Source organism: Cervus elaphus, chromosome 9 (assembly GCF_910594005.1).
Source record: "Cervus elaphus chromosome 9, mCerEla1.1, whole genome shotgun sequence".
NCBI lineage: Eukaryota > Metazoa > Chordata > Mammalia > Artiodactyla > Cervidae > Cervus > Cervus elaphus.
This window is the reverse complement of record NC_057823.1, coordinates 25,518,173-25,543,172: the sequence shown is the minus strand read 5'-3', so window position 1 is coordinate 25,543,172 and position 25,000 is coordinate 25,518,173. Positions and strand designations below refer to the sequence as shown.

General features: G+C 40.0%; 1 protein-coding gene across 6 annotated transcripts in view; it reads left to right on the top strand.

Moving 5' to 3' along the window:
- The window catches only part of CDC42SE2 (CDC42 small effector 2), a 108,235-nt gene that overhangs the window by 59,999 nt on the left and 23,236 nt on the right, over window positions 1–25,000 (top strand). For all 6 annotated transcript variants that reach the window (XM_043912182.1, XM_043912179.1, XM_043912180.1 and 3 more), the window contains one exon: window positions 785–1,126. In XM_043912182.1, the coding sequence (XP_043768117.1) occupies window positions 1,073–1,126 (54 nt within the window). In that variant the 5' untranslated portion in view covers window positions 785–1,072. The remainder of the gene's footprint in view (window positions 1–784; window positions 1,127–25,000) is intronic.

Below are 25,000 nucleotides of genomic sequence, written 5' to 3'. Positions count from 1 at the left end.
TTGATTCAGGGTGGAAATAAGCTTGTCAAGTAAATAGTAGCTGAAATAATGTTCGTGATGTTGTAAATATAACCCTTTGCTCTAATACTCTTGCTGTGGAAATAAATGAAACATACTTTACTTTTGAGCTTATGAACCTTCATAGTATTTACTCACTTCATTGGACAGAGACAGTTGCAAGACTGCTACTTCTTTGTTTCAGAGTTTGGGTGAGGTGAGGAAAGTTCATCTCTCCTTGAAAATGCATTCCATTTTCTGAATTTTAACTGTGGTGATAGTGTACGTTTTCTTCCTTCTTATCTTCTCTGAACCTATGCTTAAAGCTTAATGTGTCATTGTCCTGTAATATGTTAGAAGGCACGTCCTTTGGACTGTGTAGAATGAGGGTCCCAAATTCATGCCTTGTTATGGCCTACGTTTGTGCCATTGAACATGTATGCATTAATCTCCATCGAAGATCTTCTATATAGATATAAAAATGACAGTCATTTATGTCTTCCTGATTTAGAGTCATGGCTTTGGGAAAAGATTTTATAGTCACAAAACACAATGCTCTATGAAGGCAAGGATTACTGTTTCCTTTCAGTTCTTATGTTACTAATACCTGACACTGAAAGAATACTTAAATATTTTTTTGTTGAGTGACTTACCAGTTTATTAAAGTCTTGATTTTTTTTCAGTGTTTACATTTTTTGAAATATTCTTTATCAGAGATTTAAGAAATAAAAGCTTCTAAGGATAAGTAAAGTAACTTGTTTTCTTTCCTTCTTTTTTCTTTTTCTAGACCCCCTGTTGAGGCCCTGAGTCAAGACAACAGTTTTTATACCTTTCCTGGTGGTTCAGAAACAAGTCTCTGTAGAACCAGAAACAAAGAAAGGAGATAATCTGACCTTTTCTTTACTAGATTGACTGTAAAAGATACTTGACTTCCAGGAACAAGCACAGAGAAGTAATAAAGTTATTATTTTGGCATCATTGGACGTTGATCACATTGAGAAGCGTGCTTTGTGAAGCTTCCTGAGTTGAGATTTGGAAACTTCATTGGTGCTCATTTATAACTTGGACTATCAGCATGAGTGAATTCTGGTTGTGTTTCAACTGCTGTATCGCAGAACAGCCTCAACCTGTAAGTATGAAGTGATACACATACAAATTGGGTGGGGTACTTGTTACGCATACTGTTGATTCTCAGGTTAAGAACCAGGATCCAGTAGTGATTGCAGGGCAGTTCCAAGGCCTGTCAGTGAAATTCTAAACATCTGGCTAAAGTTTGTTTTTGAGTAAATGCTATAAGAAGAACTGTGCTAGACTACTGCATGTGATTGAGAGGGTTGTAGACCAACCTCCGGTGGGCCGGTGAGAGGAGAGGGAGGCACCCTGAGGTAGAACAGCCAAGTCGGCTTTGGAATCGGTGGGTGGAAGATGGTGAGCCAGGATTTCCCATCTCATTTTCCTCACAGCAGTTCTCTGGGGAAGACACCATTATCCTTATTTCTCTGTAGACACAGGTTCAGTTTTTTTTGCTCTGAGTGGATAGTAAGTAGTCTTGGCTGACCATTTCTTGGTACCTGCCTCACTTTTGTCCCTTCTAACCTGTGCACATTTTGTTACCTCTACCAAAATTCTACCCTCCCCCTCCGGTTTTCTCTTCATCTTTTAAGATGCCTGTATCGAATGTCAACTCTGTGAAATCTTCCCCAGCTTTCTCCTTACTTAAGGAAAATACCTCATCAGTATTGCCACCAGCTCTTTTAGTTCATTTTTCTATGGTAGGATGGAACTCCTTGCGTAGTAACTACTGTAGTCTCTTCTTTAGGGGCCCTGACCATGTTTACTTTGTATCTTCAGGATCACATCTAATACCTTGGAGAATGTGGTTATACATGCCAGCTGGTTTGCTGGCTGAATAAATGAATTTCTATTGTATTCTGTTTGGCTTAACATTTGTAACAATATGAAAGGAAGAATGAGGTGTAATCTTAAGGTTTCCTCAGATCTTTTCTGAGCCTTTCCCTGGTCATACATACACAGTTACTTTTTAATTTTCCTTATATATAGTTGTTTTTGAATGTCCTGGTCTTTAATGTCTGGCTCTGAAAAAGGGAAAATGTGAAACAGTGAGGGCAGGGAGGAGAAGAAAGGGCACTGGCTTTTTAAATCCTCTGGAAGTCACTTCAACCAGAGGATGAGGGGCTTGCAACAGCTGGGGAGTTGTGCACCAGCAGTGGCGGCCCGTCTGCTGGGCTGCTCCTCTGTGCTCAGAAGCGGAGATGTTTGGAGGACAGGCTCCTTTTTGCCCAGCCTGGCTCCCTAGAGGAGCAGGCTGCACGATGTGCAGATACCACAGCTATGGGAGGAGGGGAGCCCTGCTCTGCTCCTCTGCTGAGAGCTGACGCTGACTAAAACTAGCTGCAATCTACTGTTCACGTTTTCCCCTGGAAGTTGCAAGCCTTAAAGAGACTCCAGAGTTCCAGAATAGATACAGCAGACAGATAATGCCTGTACAGTGGTGGTGGGGATACGGATTCCTACTGCTAACTTCTCCATGGTCTTCCCTTTTGCTACTTTTGTAATACTGTTTTTTACATTCAGTTCTTTGATCCATGAAGTATGGAGAGTTGCTTTGTGTGGCATGAGGTAGGGGTCTGACTATTCTTTCATGTTAAGTCAGCTATCTAAAAGCAGTTTATTAAATGGCCAGTCCTTTTATTAGTGATATGAAATGTCACCTTTATTATAAACTACATTTTCACATATTTAAAGAGACTACTCTCAAAATCTGTTCTGTTCTTTTGGTTACACCTGTGCCATTGTACCTGCTACCGTTACTTAGTATGTAACTCTTCTTTTTAAACTATTTTGATAAGTCCTATTTTTAAGCTGGATTGTTACTACATGGGTTTTTATTACTATGTTATCTTTTGTATTTTTTTCTTTGAATGAGATATATCATGCATCTTGTAAATCATTTAGGTGTTTACCTTACATTGTATCTAGATGTAATTGGATGAGAATTGACATCTTTCAAATTTTGATCAATTCCATTGAGAAGCATAGCATGCATCTTCATTTGTACAGATCTTTCCATGTCCTTTTATTAAGTTAAAATTTTCATCATGTAAGTTCTGCATATTTCTTGATCAGTTTTTTTCTATTTTTTTTTAAATGAATTTTCGTTGCTATTCTGAAGGAAATTGTTTTGCTGTTACATTTCCTAGTGGATTTTTTTTTTTACCATTTTGTAAGCAATTAATAATTTTTAATACACCAATTTTGTATCCAGATACCATACTGAACACTTTATATTTCTTAAATTTCTCCATACAGTTACATTTTGTTTGTCTTAATTCTCATATGTAAACTTTTTTCCCTATTGAAATCTTTCTGCATTGGTTAAGACCTCCAATGTAATGTTGAATATTGTCAGTGATGGCTGAACATTCTTGCTTCTCCTGACTTTTAATGAGAAAGGTTGAAATTTACTTAAGAGTAAAATGAATATTTATTTCAGTAACCATTTACCTGTGCATTTGTTATTGTGTACAATTTATAATTTATGACTTATATTACCAATGATTGCATTTTCAACAATTTTGAAAGATTTTAGAATACTTGAATCCTATCACCATACTGTTTTCAGTATGCCTTGTAATTTTTGTTGAAAGTCATTTGTGATAATATGCTGAGTCAAAGAAACTGAGGGAAATAGTCCTGTAGTATTAGTTTTTGTGTTTACCTGTGTGGGGATTAGGCTTTGCTCACTCTTTGCTGTCGGTGTCCCAGGGTAACATTTTCTGTGGTGTCCTTTTTGTGCCCTCTTGTTTGGTTTCCCTAGGACTTCTCCTTAAGTAAGGTCTGAGAGGTCCAGGTCTTTCCATTGTGTTTCCCTGTATTTTCACACAGGAGCGCTGTTGATACGTTGGTGAGATGTTGGAGACGGGGAAGCATGGTACCCTGCCGTGGTTAGCTTTCAGCCTTTTAGTGAGCCCACGCCCGCTGGACTGGGACCTACACAAGTGCTTCTCAGTTTCGTTTCAGTTTTTTTTTTACTCCTTAGTTGAGACAGAAAGGCTAGAGGAGGCTGCAGTTGAATGTTTCCCTTCCCCAAAGTTGGTTAGTTTCTGATAAAACCCCAGTCAATGAGGAGCTGCCAAAATAGGTTTCTTTTGAGGGGAGGCTTTGTTAAGAAGAACGGGCAAATTCCCATAGTGCCAGATTGCAGAGGGCCATTATAAATTGGGCTTCCCTGGTGGCTCAGTGGTAAAGAACCTGCCTGCCCATGCAAGAGACGTGGGTTTGATGCCGGGTCCAGGAAGATCCCTGAAGAAAGATGGCGACTCACTCTAGCCTGGAAGAGTTCCCGTGGACAGAAGAGCTTGGCGGACCGCAGGCCGTGGGGTTGTAAAGAGTCGGACATGACTGAAGTGACTGAACAGCAACAGCAGTTGTAAACTGCTGAGAACCCTCCCCGGGGCCTGTGTGTGGCAGTGGTCTAGGTGTGGTTTTTTGGTGTGGTCTGAGTCAGACAGAGTTCAGGCAAAGTATCAAACCTCTCCTGATCTTTAGTTCACTGAGAATATAGAGATTGGATTGGGTGAAGTACTAGTTAGCTAAGATGATGCAAGTTAGCCTAAACCATAGTGGCTTAAAACAGACTTTTACTATCTCACAGATTGACTTAGTTGGTGTTATCTGACTCTTCGCTACCCCGTGAACTGCAGCCCGCCAGGTTCCTCTGTCCATGGGATTTCCCAGGCAAGAATACTGGAGTGGGTTGCTAGTTCCTTGTCCATAACTAAGATGATGCAACTTAACCTAAACCATAGTGGTTTAAAACAGACTTTTATTATCTCACAGATTCTGTGGGTCAGGAATCCAGGCAGTGTGCAACCAAGTCATATCTTTGAGGTGCCAGTTAAGGTGTCAGCTGAGGCCATAGTTATCTCGGGGTTCAGTGCAGAGCAGACCTGCTTTCTGGGTTAGTGAAGCAGTTATTGGCAGGGTTTCGTTCCTCTCTGGACCCTAACAGGAGTCTCGGTCAGAATAAGGGCCTCCGTTCCATGTTGGCTGGAGGCCTTGCTGTTTGTCGCCACACTGGTCTCTCCACAGAACCGCTTACAGCGCGGTGACTGGCTTTTGTAATGTGAGGAAGGGGGCAGGTAAGATGGACGTCCGAATCTTTGTGACTTGCCACCACTTTCTGCTGTATTCTGGCCCATGAAATCTAGTTCACACCCAAGGGAGGGGAGTATACAAAGGCACGGATTCCAGGAGACAGGGGTCACTGGGACCGACTTCACAGGCCGCCTACCACAGATTCTGTCCGAGGCCCCGCCCAGCACTCACATTCTCTGCATACTCCCTCTCTCTCCCCCAGAAGGAGGCCACACATTCTGTTTCCAGCCCCAACTTCAGAGACTCTCAGTCAAGTGCCTGGATAGCTAGCTGTGACACATTCTTTAACCGTAGCTAGCCAACATGAAAAATGTAGTCAAAGAGGAAAATCATCTTGTCTAAAAGAGGTAACCTGTGAAAAGAAGATGCTGAATTTGTTCTGTTTCAGTGGCATATCTCCCATCATAGTACTCTCCGGGTAGACAAAACACCCTTTTAGAGGAGGCAGGGGAAATAGGCCCGTCTCTGTTTAGATAACGTCAGAACCAAACGCACTGAACCAGCGTATAGTGCTGTCGCTTATTTTAAAATTCTACCTTTCCCTCCTCTTTGCTGAAGGAGAAGGAGATTTTTCTCTGGTATTCACTTTGAGAACATGGTAGAGTTCCTGGTGGTCAAACTCGCAGGAGTACGGGGGCCCTCCTAAGACAGGCCCTCCTAAACTCTCCAGCTGCCCACACTCATCGTCCACTAATTCCTCCGTTACAGTTTAGGTTTTCCTGCACTGGTTCTGCGTGTCCTGGAGGTTTCTGCTGTCTCTCCAGTTTCGGAGGCAGCGGTTTGCGCTGTGATCTCAGTTTTCTAAAGGACCTGAGAATAGTTGATGTTTCAGTTCAACTTTTTGACTGTGTGGATTGGCACGACATCTTTTAAGCCCCTTACATGTCAGACAGGAAACCACAAGTTCTATTTCCATATTTTTTAAGTTTAATTTGTTTATTGCCAACATTCATAATGCGTATAACATTCTGTTTTACAGGTATACTCAAACTAGAAAGGCATAGATTGGGAATTTAGAGAGTGGGAGCATAAGACTTTAGAATTATAAATACAGGACATTAGAAATACATTTTCTGATACACAAAGCATTTGCAGTTTGAGTGTTTCTGTGCACATATAACATGTCTGTATTGTGTTATTGTTTAATAATACGTAATTGTATGAAATATTCCACAAGAATAGCCGTTTTGGCTTGCTGAGAAAAATGACCCCACACTTCACGGCGCCACATGGTTACTGTAGTGGAAAAACATCTGGCTTGTTGGCATTAGGAAAAAACCCTTAAAGGATGCATTAATGATTTTGTGTGTGCTTACAGCCTACAAAAGCATACCTTGCAGCTCTAGCAGACAGTATCAAGAGTTCCTTATTTGAAAGCTGCTTGGTCATCTCTAGAGCTTCCTAAAGTCTGTACCAAAATTGAGCGCTGTGTGCCAACTCTCCCACTCCTTTACCACCCCCTGCTCTTGCGCATTCCATGTGTGGAAAAGGAACAACCCCGTACTGGGGAGAACTTAGAATGCATTTTTCTGAGTAGTAGCATAAGAGTCATACTTTCCCTTCCTACTCTTTAGTTTTAGCACAGTATAGTACAGAATAAAATAGAGTCCCAATTTTTTGAGCCATGGTAATCTAAACCTTTAAAATTGGCTATAGTGTAAATGCTGTGGTTGTTGCTGCTACATATGTGCTAAGGTAGGAATCTTTAAGTTAAATGGTTGCTATTTTGCACCTTAATTTTTTAAAAAAAAAGATCTGTCAGCTGTTTACAGGAATTTAGTGAATTTTTTACCTACTTCTTATTGTGCATTGGAGTGCTAGTGGACTTTTTTCACCAGCTTTTTTTTTGAGTTATAATTGGTATACCCAAAAAAACTGTGCATAATTAATGTATTGTCTGGTGAGTTTGAATGTATGTATACACATGCTGCCATCACCACAGTTAAGGTAATAAACTTCTGAGTTATCCTCAAAAACAATAAATATTGATATACAACCGCCCCCCTTTATATTCACATTACATACTTTCCCTGTATGGTGTTCCTCCACATGGTAGTGATGTTTTGTAGTGGTGTTTAATCTCTGAAATGTGTTATTTTAGACACCTATGCCAGTCATCATATATTAACACTGATATTTCTCCAGACATTATGACTTCATTCACTGTCATTCTAGTGGAGGAGATATTTAGTGAATCAATAGGTGTCTGTGATGTCAGGTAATGGTACATGTTCTGTGGAAGAAGAAAGCAGAGAAAAAGATAGAGAAAGGAAAATGGGGGAGGGATTAAGAGTGTACAGGAAAGACCTCTGATGAAATGATGTTTAAGCTAAGATTTAAGGCACACAGGTAGGTAGGGAAGAGCATTTCAGTCTGAGGAGCTTGAGAGTACAAGAGTTCTGGAAGTGCAAGGGTTGTGTGTATAAGAGGAATATCAAAGAGGGCAGAGTGGCTGTCGGCCAAGGCCGCAGTGGTGGGAAATGAGGTCAGAGATAGTGAAGGGCCAGGTCATGTATGGCCTTCCAGGCCATGGAAAGACTGATTTTTACACTTTGGAAATGGGAAATCATTGAATGGTTTTGTTCCCTTAAGTGAAGCGCGTGTCCTTTTCTCCGTGGTTTGACTGTTACTGTGTGCCCAGACTGAGAGGCAGCGCTGCCTGCCCACGCTGCATCCTGGAGGCAGCGAGTTACCTCTTCCTACCTGCACTTCCAGCCAGTGAGTCCTCCTCTGCCGTCTGCAGTCGTGTGCGTAGCATGTTCTGAAATAAGATTGCTTATTTCCTGCAGTAACTTTTCTTACTTCCACTTTTATTGTTGTTTTGATGTGCAGTTCTAATCCGTAGTAGTAGGGGTTGTGTACGTAAGTGATGAAGTGGTTACTGCCATTTAAAGAAAAAATGAAGGGCACTGTTCTCCAGGTATTAGAGAGTCTAAGATTTCTTCAAGGGAAATAGGTGAAGAGTTGGAGGGAGATGGGATGGGTCAGTAGACAGAGGTTGCTTGTAGACCTTAGACTGAGAGGAAGAGCCAATAATAGTTCAATGAAAGGTGGCTAGAGAAAGCTCTCAGTAAAGGCATTCTGGAATTTCAGAGGATTTATGCCAGGCAAGAACGTTTGCTCAAGTGTGATGCATCTCCGTCAATACTGTGTGATGAAGACCCCAGATGGCATGATTCATGTAGAACTTCCTTTTTCAGGAATCACATTCCCACACACCCTAAATGAGGTGTGAATTTGATTGATACGGTATCATTTTTCCTTTTCCTGAAAATGCAAATATGCCTGCTCTTAATTTGTTTAACTAAAAGTCATATTATATAACTATAGTCCTCTCAAACCATTTAACAGATGAAGTTTTGTAAGTGAAAATTAAAAATCACCCTGATCAGTAGAGAAATGAAAAATATCCCTGCTTTGTAGAAAGGCAGTGCAGAGGACTGATTCAAATGTCTTAACCATATGCTAAACCTGGAAACGAGGCAAGATTATCTCACTCACTGGGACTGCCTGTGCTGTCTCAGGAGCAGCTTCTGGATTTCCTCTAGAGACAGTAAGCTGCTCTCAGACATGGTGGATGGCACGCCCTCTGTACTTTCATATACCTCCGGGAAAGTGTGAATTTGTGTACATGAACTTTGAAGACAAGCTAGAAAGGCTCTTGGCGTGAGGCGCTGCCGTCCTGTTTTGTGCCCAGTCAGGAAGTGCTCAGTCCGTGTCCCTAGCGTTCCCTGCGAATACCAGCTGGAGAAGTGCGGGAGCGGTGGGTGAGAGGCAGGAGTAAAGGACGTGGTCGCAGAAGGCCGTTCTTCTTAGAAACTGGAAGGCTTTTATGTTTGTTGATGTCAGAAAGGAAATTGTTTTCTTTAATGCTTTTATTAAGTTGATCTTGATTTAATTTCAGTTGGAGTTTTTCAATATATACATGAAAGTAAAGCAGGCTGTTCCTTAGCAAGCCATGAGGTTGCTGCCATTTATCATTTCTTTTTTTTTTTTTTCATTTATTTTTATTAGTTGGAGCCTAATTACTTTACAGTATTGTAGTGGTTTTTCATTTATCATTTCTTAAAAAGCGACATCAGCAAAAATAATAATTCAAAAGTAGACGGTGGTATACTCAACCTCATGCACTCAGCTTTAGCAACATCGATTCATATCTGATCAGTGCATCTACTTTGGCTTTTTTATATTCTGAAGTCAAATTTCAAGCATTATTTCATTTTATCTATAAATATCTTTAGTTTTTATCTCTGAGATAATGACTGTTATTTAACATAACCACAGTACCATTATCATACCAAAAAACACTTTAAAAGTTTCTTTTACTTATAAATGTACTATATAATGAATAGTTAATAAAACAATTATATTATGAATCAAATATTACCCAAGTCAAAAAGTGGAGCATTGCCAACACCCCGGGAGCCCCTTAGCATTCTCATTTACATCTCTTCTCCAACACCTGGAGGAGCTGCTGCCCTGCTGCTTGTGGTAATCATTTCCTTACTTTGTTTTATGATTTTTCCATTTGTGTGTGCCCTGAACACTATAGTTGGTTTACCTGTTTTAACTTTAAATGAGTGGTGTTGCACTGGATATAATTGTGTTTTCTTCTTTAATTCAATATTAAATTTAAAAGACTAATCTATATTGAGGCCATTAGCTGAACTTAATTTCCTCTTCTCTAGAGTGTTCTGTTGTTATGACTACACCATGTACATCCATATAGCCCTTTTGAAATTCTGAATTGTTACTAATACGGAGCTATTATGAATGATGCTCATTTGGGCCTTTGTGAATGTGTTGCCTGGTGAACACATGCTAAAAGTTTCTCTAGAGTTTAAGGGGTGAAATTACTGTTTCTAAAGTCTTAAGGACACTAGCTTTTACCATGTAAGATACAATTGTTTTAAATGTTACTGTTGTTAATTCAAGTCACTAAGTCTTGTCCAGCTCTTTGAGACACCGTGGACTGCAGCATGCCAGGCATTCCTGTCCTTCACTATCTCACAGAGTTTGCTCAAATTCATGTCCATTGAGTCAGTGATGCCATCCAACTATCTCATCCTCTGTCGCCCTCTTCTCCTCCTGACGTCAATCTTCCCATATCAGGATCTTTTCCAATGAGTTGGCTCTTTGCATCAGTTAGTCAAAGGATTGGAGCTTCAGCTTTAGCATCAGTCCTTCCAGTGAATATTCAGGGTTGATTTCCTTTAGGATTGACTGGTTTGATCTCCTTGGCGTCCAAGGAACTCTCAAGAGTGTTCTCCAGCACAATTGAAAAGCATCAATTCGTGACACTCAGCCTTCTTTATGGTCCAGCTCACACATCTGTATGTGACTACTGGAAAAACCAAAGCTTGTACTATGCAGACCTTTGTCACCAAAGTGATTTTTAATGTGCTATCTAGGTTTGTAATAGCTTTCCTTCCAAGGAACAAGGATCTTTTAATTTCATGGCTGCAGTCACCTTCCTCAATGATTTTGGAGCCCAATCTACCACTGTTTCTACTTTTCCCCTATTTGTGTTAAAGTGATGGGACCAGATGTCATGGTCCTTGTTTTTTGAATGTTGAGTTTTAAGCCAGTCTTTTCACTCTCCTCTTTCACCCTCATCAAGAGGCTCTTTAGTTCCTCTTCACTTTCTGCCATTAGAGTGGTATCATCTGCATTTCTGAGGTTGTTGATACTTCTCCTGGTAATCTTAATTCCCGCTTGTGATTCATCCAGCCTGGCATTTTGCATGATGTACCCTGCTTATCAATTAAATAAGCAGGGTGTGACATACGACCTTGATGTACTCCCTTCCCCGTTTTGAAACCAGTCTGTTGTTCTACGTCTGGTTCTAACTCGCTTCTTGTCTTGCATACAGGTTTCTCAGGAGACAGGTAAGGTGGTCTTATATTCCCATCTCTCTAAGGATTTTCCAGTTTGTTGTGATCCACTCAGTCAAAGGCTTTAGTGTAGTCAGTGAAGCAGATGTAGGTGTTTTTTGGGAATTCCTTTGCTTTCTCTATGATACCCAGCGGATGTTGGCAATTTGATTTCTGGTTCCTCTGCATTTTCTAAACTCAGCTTGTGTATCTGGAAGTTCTTGGTTCATGTATTGTTGAAGCCTAGCTTGAAGGATTTTGAGCATTGCCTTGCTAACATGTGAAATGACTTCAGTTGTACAGTAGTTTGAATATTCTTTGGCATTCCCTTTCTTTGGGACTTGGATGAAAACAACCCTTTTCCAGTCCTGTGGAAAACGCCAGTGCTGAGTTTTCCAAATTTGCTGGCATATTGAGTGCAGCACTTTAACAGCATCATCTTTTAGAATTTGAAATAGCTCAGCTGGAATTCCATCCCCTCCACCAGCTTTGCGTACAGTTATGCTTCCTAAGGCCCACTAAACTTCACACTCAAGGATGTCTGGCTCTGGGTGAGTGACCACACCGTCGCCGTTACTCAGGTCATTAAGGACTCTGTATTCTTGCCACCTCTTCTTAATTTCTTTGCTTCTGTTTTAAATGTGATTTTACCAAATTTCGTTCCTGCCAGCAGTTTGAGTGTACCAGCCATTGTTCCGTAATCTCATCAAATGCATGGTATTTTCAGACTTTCAGTTCTTATCAGTCTGAGAGGAAAAGTTTAATCTTGCATTTTAATTTAATGAGAATGAAAAGTAACCTGATTTTTTTTTTTTAAACTTCTGGTTGTGAGTTTCAGGATTATACACATATCAGAGATTTCTTGAAATCAAATCCTTCGATCCAGCTCTTCCACACTTTTTGTCCTCTCTGCATATTGGTATTATACCATGAGTTCTTTGAGAGTACAAAGAAAGACACATTTAGATGATTTGAAGCAGAGTAAGTCAAGATATTATGCTGTGGGAGCTTTCATTCTTGTGTTTAGTTTCAAGTATGATTAAACGTTAGTCTGAGGCTTTCTAGTTGCTCTGTAGTAACTAGAATAGAAATGCATTCAGAAACCACCAGGCATGTCTGTCATCCTATACACTAAATATTAGTAAAATTTAATTTTTAAAAAAGATGAAAAGTAAAAATAGAAGGTTAAGTCTTTTCCTGTAGCATTCCAACACTCCCAGGTGAGCATATTCACATTTGGGACCATTGAATACAGAACAAGTCAGAACATGGAGCTCTGGAGTTGAGAAACAGGATTATCTTACCTTTATTGTGATAAAAATAATTATCACTGGGGGAAAAAAATAGGAAAGAAACTCAGGGAAAGATTTTTTCAGGGAGTAGGAAGAGAAAAAAATAATGTGGTCAAATAGTTTAAAAAAAAAATATATATATATATGTATATATGTGTGTGGTGGATAAGTCCTAACAATTTTCTTCTCTATGCTCATTACAAAATACTGTCTATATCTTCATAAAGAAAATGTTCCTCATCTGTGAGGTCATGTTAAGTAGCTATTGTGAGCTCCTATGAACGGGCAGCTTATGTGAATACTGAAAAGTTTCTTAAAAGATCTTTTTTGCAAATCGTCTCACCACATCTGGGAGATGGTCGTGTTTTGGTGGGAAACACTTCCTTCAGTACATGTTCCGTCATTTGTGTGAATGCTGTGAGTCTGCATCTTTTCATAAGGCTTTGAATTTTTAAAATGGCTAAAATTAAGGTTCTTCTGAAACCTCAATAGCATGAACCTTTGCATTGTTTTGTTTTTACTGATTTTTGGGTTTTATAAACCTAGAAACAGCAAGGATAAAGAGGATTAAGCCTTTATTTGTCCAGAGTTGGTGGTTTGGGTCCTGATTCTCACATGGCCTTGGTATATACAAATGGGATAGAAAGTTAAGGACCTCAAATGTATTATTTTCAAAAATCAGAAGAGAAAAGAAAAGAAGTCAGTATCAGAGAGGTAAAGTCTAGGTAATAAACTGTTCATAGTTGTAGAAGAGTAAAATGTTTATGCAAACTTTATATAATTTGTAATTAAAGAGGAGTTAGAATTTGAGTAATCCTGGGACCTAATATTGTATTATAGCAATATTTTAGTAATTATCTGGGACATATTTATAAATACCATATAAGACCTTTTTAAAAGCACTTAATCTGTTCATCTGACATAAACACATAAAAACCATTTTGTTTTTCTTCTTTCTCTGCTTTAAACATGTTTATGATGGGTAGAAAATATTACAGATCAATTTTGTTAGCTCTTATATGCAAGACAGATTCTAAGATCCCACCAAATAGCTCCTTTCAGTACTGAGTCAAGTTTGGTCTCTCATCACCTTTATACATAGTAAAAATTTTTCTAATATTTTAGATGTTTCCAGTGCTCATGTTCCACTTAGTTTTGTAGATTCATCATTCTTTTAGTTGTTTGAAGAGCTATTTCAGTGCTTATGTCCCTCTGTTTTAACTGGTGGGACAACATTTGTTTTATTTTTGTGCGTTACTTGTTACTTGTTTTCATTTGTGAATTGAGAATAATTTTCATACAATCATAAAATTATAATCTTAAAGGCATATAAGCAAGTGTCTAGTCGAATGCATTACACACGGATTTGGAAGCTACTAAGAAGTGAACTAGTAGACTGAATTAAGGCTGGTGAGTTAATGGGCAGAATCCTGCCATTTTAAGACTAGTTTTCACTAGTATGTGTTTTGATAAATTAAATGGAAGTTATACACACATTGGATATTTACTGTTCTACATTGAGCCAATTAATTAAACCTCAGCAAATAGAAAGAGTGACACATACCATGGCAATAGCACCCCACTCCAGTCCTCTTGCCTGGATAATCCCATGGAGGGAGGAGCCTGGTAGGCTGCAGTCCATGGGGTCATTAAGAGTCAGACACTGAGTGACTTCACTTTCCCTTTTCACTTTCATGCATTGGAGAAGGAAATGGCAGCCCACTCCAGTGTTCTTGTCTGGAGAATCCCAGGGATGGTGGGAGCCTGGTGGGCTGCCTTCTCTTGGGTCGCACAGAGTCGGACATGACTGAAGTGACTTAGCAGCAGCAGCAATGGACTTCAATATATTAAAGTAGATGTTGTATTTGTGACCCCATGGACTGTAGCCCACAAGGCTCCTGTTGTCCACGGGATTCTGTAGGCATAAATACTGGAGTGGGTAGCCAAACCCTTCTCCAGAGAATCTTTCCTACCCAGGAATCGAATCCTTATCTCCTCCAGACCCCGCATTGGCAGGAAGATTAAATACTTAGCATAGTGCCTGGCTTGCAGTTAAGTGCTCTTTTGTTTTTCGTAATCTTTATTTATCTGGCTGCATCAGGTGTTAGTTGAGGCATGCAAGATCTTTGCTGCGGTGTGCAGGCTCTAAGAACTGGGGTTCAGTAGTTGGGCTGCATTGAGCGTAGTTGCTCCGTGGCATACGGGCTGTTAGTTCCCTGACCCCAGGGATCAAAACTGCATCCCCTGCATTGGAAGGCAGATTCTTAACCCCTGGACCATCAGGGAAGTCCCATAAGTGCTCTTTTTGTGGATGTTGAGTTGATGAATTGTAGTTTGCTCTCATTTTAAATAATAGTTGATTTTGTTTTGTTGTGCTTTAAATCTCCATTGGTTATTTTCAAGCACATGCTATCTGAAATGAGTGGGACCTTCAAAGCTTGAAAAATCGGCCTCTTTCTAGAAGTATTTTGGTTCGGTGTGGTTTTCACTTACCGGGAAGGGAGATCCAGGTATGCAACAGAGAGGATATTGGATAAACATATCCACATGCAATCTTCTCCCTCCTGAAACCGCACTTTGTTTGACATTAAGGGAGTCTGAGGGCTTCCCCGGTGACTCAGTGGTAAAGAACCTGCCTGCCAGCACAGGAGATGCAGGTCTGATCCCTGGGTTGGGAAGATCCTCTGGAGAAGGAAATGGCAACCCACTTCAGTATTCTTACCTAGGAAATTCCGTGGACAGAGGAGCCTGGCGGTCTAAAGTCCATGAGGTCACAAAAAGTTGGACTTAGCGACTAAACAATAGACAATAGAGGACTGTCTAAAATACCAAATCGTTTTCTTTTCCATGAATGAAAGGTAATAAAACAGATGATAGACTGGGAATTTACAGAACATAGCCACACCCAGTTGCCTGCAGAGAGGGATACTGACCAGAAGCAAACCAGTGTCTTTAACTGCCTTGTTCCCGCGAGGCCTGCAGCTAGGTTTGAGCTGCCCAGGGTGGCCTGAAGCAGGTTGTTCTCTAGAGAACTGACTCTACAGAAAAGACCCAGTGATGTGTGTAGTTGTGGACACCCCAAGGGAAAAATCAATTAACCATTATTTCATCTGTCGTTGAACACAACAGTCAGCGTGCTCAGAGCCATGTGTACTAACCCTTATGTGGGCAGTCCAAATAATTCTCAGGCATGAGGAAAGCTAAAGGAAATTAACTGAAAGAACTGAGGAAATTGATGATACAGGAAATAAAAAAGAACTACAATGAAAGTGTCAGCATTCCTCAGATGATTAAGATGTTAGGCCCACAAAACAAGAACAGTGTGCCTCCAAAGAAGGGGTGGGGAGGAGAGAGAAAGAACAAGTTGAGAACAAATGGTGTTTGGAAGTGATTGATAAGCTGAAGTAAGCCAAGTAGAAGGACTAGAAGATAAATCTTTTTTTAAAAAGTGAAAGTAAAAGGTAGAAACAAAATTTAAAAAAAGAAATGGATGAAAAGTACAAGGGAAAAGTTAAGAAAATTAGATGATCAATCCTGAAAGTTCAAATCTGCCACAGAATTTCACGAAGTAGAAAATAGTCATTGAGGAGAATAAATTATCAAAGTAATAATACAGGAAGATTACCCTGTAGTTAAAAAAAACAGACAGACATTTTGGGCCTTTTTAAAGGTCAGTTGAGTCAAAGATACTCCTTTTGTTTAGTGAAATTTCAGACTGTATGGGTTAGTCGTTTAGCTTTTTAACCAGTTATACTGCAAGAAATTTGTGGTTGGTGTTGAAACAATATGTTGCTTTCATAGGAAGTTAAGCAAATAAAAAGAAGAAAGTCAACACAAAACATAGTACAAGAAAAGTAATTACATAGAACATTGCTTGACTTAATTGTGAACAATATTTACAGAAAGTTAATACAAGCATTTTATTTTCTTTTTCTATTTTACATATATGTTTGGGGGTGATTATATGACTGTTTTTGAAACACCAAGGTGTTTACTTTTGAGTGACTGTGTGTGGTGGTGGAAAGAAAAGAACAGTGGACAAGGAAGACTCCCAGACCTGCTTTTACCTGTGGGTCCTTGGCAAGTGATTCGCTCTCTCTCGGTACAGTATTGTCCTGTGGCTTGCAGTAACAGATTATTACAAGCTTAGTGGCGTAAGCAACATGAATTTATCATCTTTACTTCACTGCTGTGATATCAGTGTATTACTCACATTTTCTTTGTTCAGTATACAGTCATTTCCTGAAGTTAGCTCTTGTTGCTTAGTTGCTGAGTCATTTCTGACTCTCTTGCGAGCTCCCTGGACCATACCCCCAGCCTCCTCTGTCTGTGGGGTTTCCCAGTCAGGAGTACTGGGAGCGGGTTGCCATTTCCTTCTCCGGGGATCTTCCTGACCCAGGGGTCACACTTGTGTCCCCTGCCTTGGCAGGGGGGTTCTTTACCGCTGACCACCAGGGAAGCCCTAGTACACGTGAAGCTCTGTGACTCGGACTGGGACTTGAACCCGCGTCTCCAGCCTGGCCAGAACCCACAGTCTTCCAACTCCGCTCACACACTCCATTTCAGGACTTAACGAAGCTGAGGTTCTTGGTTGTCTCATCGCAGAAATAATCCAGTGAAAAACAAAGTGGTAGGTAAAAAACGGATTTATTTAGTGAGAAACATACTCCACCGACAGAGTGTGGGCCGTCTCGGGAGGTGAGACAGCCCCGAAATACGGCACGGTTAGTTATTATGGGTTGGTGTGGGAGGATTATTCCCACTGTTTCAGGGAGGGGGGTAGTGGGGATTTCCAGGAATCGGACCACTGCCCACTTTTTGATCAGCCTCGAGACTGTCATGGCGGAGTGTGTCAGTTAGCTTGCAGATGCATACAGTGAGCGTCCACCGAGGCTCAAGGTCGAGTGAAGGTTGACCCGTCTGCCATTTTGTACGTGTTTGGTTCTGATCAGTTTATGTCACGTCCTCAGGCTTCATCGCTCTTCTGATGTTTGTGCCCTGCCCCCTTCCCTGCTCAGCCCCCCATATACATATGCATGCATGCCCAGGTGGACGTGTGCTAACAGAAACTGGTGTAAAGACTTTCACACTCTTGAGATTGAAAAATACATCACTAGTGCTTAGAAAAGCTATGTCAGCCTTCTTTTGAAGCCTGTTTTGTGTTTCAGTTTTCATACTTGCGTTGTGTGGCTTAGACCAGACACAGACTCTGAAGAGAAAAGGAAATCACTGTTCACGAGGTTTGTTCTGCGAAGGGAGAGCAGCTCATTCCTTCAGTTTGCATTTAGCAGTTCTGCCCTTGACAAGGTCACTGTAAACTCACTTGGAGATTCCCTATCAAAAACAAATTTGGGGGCCTCCCATGAACTTCTCATCTGTTAACCAACTTTGAAATTTATACTAGGTGGGAAAAGGCTATTTATCTGCTAAACTCTAAAGGGCCAAATGAAAATAGCACTGTACTCAGGAGTGAATTTTAGGTGTGTTACCAGCAGCCCACCTGTGTATAAGTATTTCCAATGTGAAATCCCTTGCCTTTCTGTACGCTGACTTAGGTCTCAGTCCGTTTGTGACCCTAGCTGGATGTTTGGATTTCTCTGTGGTGATTGATGACTCGGCTCTCATCTTCTGTAGAATTCGCTCTTACATAAGCCTCTTCACCTGAGGACCACTTCCGTTGTTCTGTGAGTGCACACACTCTGGAAACCAGAGCAGTGGAATTATCATTTATTATTCCCAGAGTGTATCTTCATACAGTACAAGTTGGCATACTGAAAAGGTTTATTGTTTTCTGAAATTTTGACAGATTTTTTTTTTTCCTTCTATCTTTGCAGTCTACTCCTTCCTTCTCTCCATTTTTCTTACTTATCAAGGATTAATACTAATTCTGACATATTAATTAGAGGTTTTTGGTTATGATCTTAGAAACCAAACTCCCAAACTGGTGGTATCAGTGCATAGACTACCCACAGGAAAGCTGAATCTGGCTGCTTAAACATTTGTTTAAGAAAAAGAAACATTTGTTTAAAAAGAATCCCCAAGACCTGGGACTTCTCAACTCTCTTTCTTGATTCTTTGCACATTGGCTTCTTACTTTCTGACTAGAGGTGGGTGTTCTTTTTCCCATGGTTGCCCTCAGCTCCAGGTTCATCATCTCATTTTAACAACCATGAGGAGGAAAGGGCATCTCCCTGCTGTATAGTCCTTCCCGGGGAAGGATTCTGGCCCAGAGTGTGTCCTGTGCACACACCATGGTCGTGGTTGTGGACTACTCTGGTTGACACCCTATGAAAATCTTCCGGTTGGAGTTAGGAAGAGGTGATTTCTCGAAAGGAAAGGAAGTGGGTTGTCGCTTCCAGAACAAAGTATGCAGAAAGAAGTGGCATATGTCCACAATAAAGAGTTATGCCTGTTTATACAGGATAGAAATAAAGTGTCACTTTGTTGGTCTGAATATCTATTAACTACTATGGTAAAATGTTACAGTGAAAGTGAAAGTCGCTCAGTTGTGTCTGACTCTTTGCAACCCCATGGACTATACAGTCCATGGAATTCTCCAGGCCAGAACACTGGAGTGGGTAGCCTTTCCCTTCTCCAGGGGATCTTCCCAACCCAGGGATTGATAGCAGGTCTCCCACATTGCAGGCAGATTCATTACCAACTGAGCCACAAGGGAAGCCAAAAATGTTATAAAGCTGCTTCAGATCCTTTAAGAACAATTTAAAAAATTTAATCATTGTAGGTCTAGAATACCCAAAGCTATTGTTTAGGTGTGAAAAATAAACTGAGAAGTTAACCCGAATCAGTAAAATAAACTAAAAACTAAGGATATGAGAATTATACAAAAGCTCCCACTCTAAGAAACAACAGTTTTGAATGTCAAAAACTTGAATATCTTTAGCAAATGCTGAAGTAAACATTGATAGAATTGTTTGGTTCTAAGTTGTGTCCAGCTGTTTGTGACCCCATGAACTGCAGCATGCCAAGCATTCCTGTCCTTCGCCATCTCCTGGAGCTTGCTCAAACTCACATCCATTGTGTCAGTGATGCCATCCAACCATTCCATCCACTGTCGTCCCCTTCTCCTCCTGCCTTCAGTCTTTCCCAGCATCAGGGTCTTTTCCAGTGAGGTGGCTTTTCACATCAGGTGGCTGCAGTATTGGAGGCTCAGCTTCAGTGTGAATACTCAGGGTAGTTTTCCTTTAGGATTGATTAGTTTGATTTCTTGCTGTCCAAAGGACTCTCAGTGTTTCCAACACCGCAAGTTGAAAGCATCAGTTCTCTGACGCTCATCCTTCTTTATGGTCCAAATCTCACATCCATCCATGACCGCTGGGAAAACCATAACTTTGACTGTATGCACCTTTGTTGGCAAAGTGATATCTTGGCTTTTTAATACGCCTTCTAGGTTTGTCATAATTTTTCTTCCAAGGGGCAGCCATCTTCTATTTTCATGGCTGCAGTCACCAAAGTGGAAAAGTAAAAGAAGGCCATAGGCAGTGCTGGTTATGTACACCTTCCTCAGGATTCTAGTTGAGCTAAGGTCTACAAGCAGTTACTTCAGTTATCTTTTGGCTTTTGTGCCACATTAAGTAAACTTGATATAAAGATAATGAGAAAAAGGTATATTAAATATTAATATATTATTAAATGGTTTATTCACATGATTTTCATCCTCTCCCCCAAATCATAACCACTATATGTCGTTTTGGACACTCTATCAGAACTCATCAAATATTAATAGGTAGTAAAATCCTCTGTGAATCATTTATTTTTGTATGTTTTAAAGTCACGGTAATAATATCTTTCCCCCACAGTTACTTTATTATGTCTAATGGTTTTTTATGTTTTCTTTCTCTGTTATAATGTGTTTTGCTTACTATTTGTAGAATATAAGATAATGTATTTTATATATTGCCCCCAGTGTTCATCAGACTTGGCATGAACTTGGAGTTCATGGACACAGATAGGAGATAGTGAGTTTAGTAACTCAAATCATCACTGATACCTGTAAATAGATGTATGAACTCTGTAATCATCTTGGTACGCTTAGGATTTATCCAGTCATTACTGGAATAAAACCATGACTCACACTTGTGGTGTGTTTGTAGAAATCTTGGTTGAGTCCAGAGGCAAGGAATGAAAATGGTGAGATGTAGATCGTATGAGGGTGATGGAGCTAAAGTTTATTTCACTACTTTCGATCTGTAAGTAGGACTAGGTCCCCACATCCCAGTTTTATTGAAGTAATTCACATATAGCATTGTGTTTGTTTAAAGCGTACAACATAATGATTTGATATATAAATATATTGTGAGATGCTTACCACAGTAAATTCAGTTGACACTCAACACCTCATATAAATTATTTTTACTTTTTATGACAACTTTTAAGATTTATTCTTAGCAACAATCAAATATATAAGACAGTATTGCTAACTAGAGTCACTATGCTGTACTTTATATCCCCAGAACTTACAACTGGGAGTTTGTACCTTTTGGCCCCTGTAACCCATTCCTGCCACCTCCACCCCCACCCGTGTCCCTAAGCCCCTGCCTCTGGCCGCCACCAGTCTGTTCTCTGTTCTCTGATTTCAGATGGCAGTGACTTTGCACAGCGCTCATTTTTCTTTCTAACTGAGTTTCATTTAGCATCACGGCCTCCAGTTTCATCCGTGTTGTTATGAGTGGCAGTGTTTCCATCCTTTGTTTTTTGGCTGAATAAAATTCCACTGGTACCAAGAATTTCCAAAAAATCCCATTTTTTGGTACCAAATTCAAAAAATCGTTGCCAGGAGTGATGTCAAGGAACTTGTCCCCGGTTTCTTCTAGAGTTTTACGGCTTCAGGCCTTGCACTCAAGTCTTCAGTCCATCTTGAATAGGTTTTTGGGTGTAGTGTAAGGTGTTGGTCCAGTTGGATTCTTTTGCATGTGGCTGTTCCGTTTTCCCAGCATCATTTATGGAAGAGACTGTCTTTTCCATTGTGCCATTCCCCTGTTCATAATTTGTTTCTGAGTTCCAGCAGTTTTCTGGTGGAGTCTTTAGGGTTTTCTGTATATAATATCATGTCATCTGCAAATAGAGACAGTTTACTTTTTCCTTTCCAGTTTTGATGCCTTTCCCCCCTCCTTGCCTAATTTCTCTGCCTAGGATTTTCAATACTATATTGAAAAAAAAAGTGGTAAGAGCGGGCATCTTTGTCTTGTTTCTGATCTTAGAGGAAAAGCTTCTCGCTCATCACCACTGAGTACATGTTAGCTGTGGGTTTTTCACCTACAGGCATAATAATGAAAAAAAAATTGTGAAAATTGCCAAGATACAATACAGAAACACAAGTGAACAGATGTTGTTGGGAAAATGGTGCCAGTGCATTTGGTCAATGCCCAGTTGCCACAAACCTTCAATTTGTGAAAAATGCGATATCTGTAGGGTACAATAAAGCAAAGTACAATGAAATGAGACGTATCGTTACAGAGTCTTTTTTACGTCAGAGTATGTTCTCCCTACATACCTGCTTTGTTTAAGAGTATCCCATCATAAATGGATGCTGAGTTTTACCAAATGCTTTTTCTTCTTCTTTGAGATCATGTGACTTTTACCCTTCATTTTGTTAATGTGCTATGTCTTATTTTGTGATTGCAGATGTTGAACAGTTCTATCTCTGTAATCACACTTTGACTATTGAATTCAGTTTTTTAAGATTTTTACATCTGTTTTCATCAGGATTATTGGCTTATAATTTATTTCCCTTAGTGGCCATGTGTGGTTCTGTTACCAGGATTATGCTGGCCCTGTAAAATGAGTTTGGGAGTATACTCATTTTTTTGTGAAGACTTGGAGAGGATTGATATTACTTCCTTTTGTTTATTCTTTAATGTGTTCTTTTCTTTGGGCTGTGCTGGAGCGCACAGGACCTTTTGTTGCGTCCTGCAGACTCTCTCACTGTGCCGCGTGGGCTCCGTCCTTGGGGCATGTGGGCTTGGCTGCCCCCGGCCTGTGGGATCAGACCTGTGCCCCGGATTGCACAGTGGCTTCTTAACCACCAGCCACCAGGGAAGTCCCGGTATTAATTCTTTCTAACTGTTGGGTAGAGTTCACTGGTGAGTCATCTGGTCCTGTCGTTTGTCAGGCGGTTTACTGATTTAGTCTCCTTACTTGTTATTAGTCTGTTTAGATTTTCTGTTTCTTCATGGTTTAGTTTTGGTAGATTTGCATGTTTCTAGGAAGTTAACTAGTTTCTTCTGGCTTGTCCATTTTTTTGGCGTGTAATTGTTCTTAGTAATCTTTGTGATTCTTTGTATTTCTATGGTTTCAGTTGTAATGTCTCCTCTTTTCTAAATTCTCTCTTTTTTTTGGTAAGTTAAAAGAGTTTTCTGTTTTCAAAAGTAGCTCTTTGTTTTGCTAATCTTTTCTATTGCCTTTTAATTTTATTTTCCATTTATTTCCACTCTTATTTTCTTCCTTCTACTAACTTCGGGCTTTATTCTTTTTCTAACTACTTGAGGTGTGTGTGTGTGTGTTAGTCACTCAGTTGTGTCTGACTCTTGCAACCTCATGGACTATAGCCTGCCAGGCTCCTCTGTTCATGGAATTCTCCAGGCAGGAATACTGGAGTGGGCTGCCATTCTCTTCTCCAGGGGATCTTCCCCATCCAGGGATCGAACCCTTGTCTCCTAAATTGCAGGCAGATTCGTTACCATCTGAGCTCCCAGGGAAGTGGCCCAGCTGGTAAAGAATCCACCTGCAGTGCGGGAGACCTGGGTTCCATCCCTGGGTGGGGAACATCCCCTGGAGAAGGGAACGGCTACCCAGTCCAGGATTCTTGCCTGGAGAATTCCATGGACTGTATATTCCATGGGGTCTCAAAGAGTCGGACACGACTGAGCGACTTGAGGTATAAAGTTAGATTATTTATTTGAGTTCTTTTGTTGTTGTTAACGTAGTTGTTTCTATGAACTTTTTTCTTAGTACTGCTTTTGCTGCATCCCGGAAGATTGGTATGTAGTATATCCATTTTTGTCTCAATGTTTTTTGACTTCCCTTAGAAAGGTTTTTTTAAAATTTATTTTGTTTTTGACTTTGCTGGATTTTCATTGCTGTGCGTGGGCCTTTTCTGGTGGTGGTGAGCAGACTTCTCGTGGTGGCTTCTCTTGTGGAGCACAGGCTCTTGGTGTGTGGGCCTCAGTAGTTGCGGTGCAGCGGTTTAGTCACCTTGCACCGTGTGGGATCTTCTGGGACCGGGATCCAGCCTGTGTCATCTGCATTGGCGGGCACCACCTGCTAAGTCTCTTGATTTCTCTCTTAATTTTTTCTGTGACCTGTTGGTTAGTCAGTAGTATGTGAAGTGAGTTTTCCACTTTTTTTTTCTTGTAATTGATTTCTCATTTCATATTTTCATGGTCAGATAAAAATGCCTGATATGACCTCAGTCTTTTTATTAATACTTGAACTGTGACTTAACATATGATCTATCCTGTAGATTGATCCATGTGTACTTGAGAAGAATAAGTATTCTATTACTATTGTATGAAGTATTCTGGAAAGTGTTCTGTAAATGTCTGTGAGTCTGTCAGATCTAAAGGGTCATTTAAGCCCAGTGTTTCCTGGTTGATTTTCTACCTAGATTATCTGTCTATATTTGAATGTGGGTTATTGAAGTCTCCTACTATTATTGTATTGCTCTTTCTCCCTTCAGGTCTGTTAATATTAGCTTTATATATGTTAGGTGCTTCCATATTTGGTGCATAAATATTTACAAGTATCCTCTTGTTGGATTGACTCCTTTTAATGACCTTCTTTGTCTCTTACTACAGTCTTACCTGTTTTGTTTGATATAAGCATAGCTATCCCTGCTTCCTTTTGGTTTTTATTTGAACAGAATACCTTTTTCTCTTCTCACTTTCAGTCTGTGTCCTTAAAGCTGAAGTGCTCTCTCTTGTCCTTAGTATATAGCTGAGTCTGTGGTTTCTATTTTATTCAGCTACCCTGTGTCTTTTGACAGGAATGTTTAGTTCATTTACATTTAAAGTGATTATAGGCATGAATTTAGCATTACCATTTTGTTGTTTTCTAGCTGTTTTATAACTCATTTCTTCTATTTCTCTTCCTTTGTGATTTGATTTTTTTTTTTTTAATAGTGCTATGCTATAGATTCATTCTCTCTCTCTTGTGTATATCCATTGTAGGGTTTTGTTTTTGGTTTGTGGTTATGATGAAGCTTATATAAGACATCTTACATTTATCAGTCTGTTTTAAGCAGGTGACAACTTTAGATTGAATGCATCCTAAAGCTTAATATTTTTATTCTCCCCATTTTATGTTTTTGACGTCATAATTTATATTTTTTTTACCTTGCATAATGTTTTAAGAAATTATAGTTCTAGTTCTTTTTATTAATTTTGTCTTCTAATGTTTATACTAGATTTATAAGTATTTGTAAGTATAAATTATTGGTTTATCCACCATCATTAATTGTGCATTTACCTTTATCAGTGATAATTACACATTAATATGCTTTTCTCTTAGTAGCTATCATCCTTTTGTTTCAGCTTTAACTTTAGCTCCCTGTAACTTCTTTTTGTCTGTTCCAGTGATGATGAATTTCTGCAACTTTTGCTTGTCTGGAAAATTCATCTCTTCCACTTCTGAAGGACAGGCTTG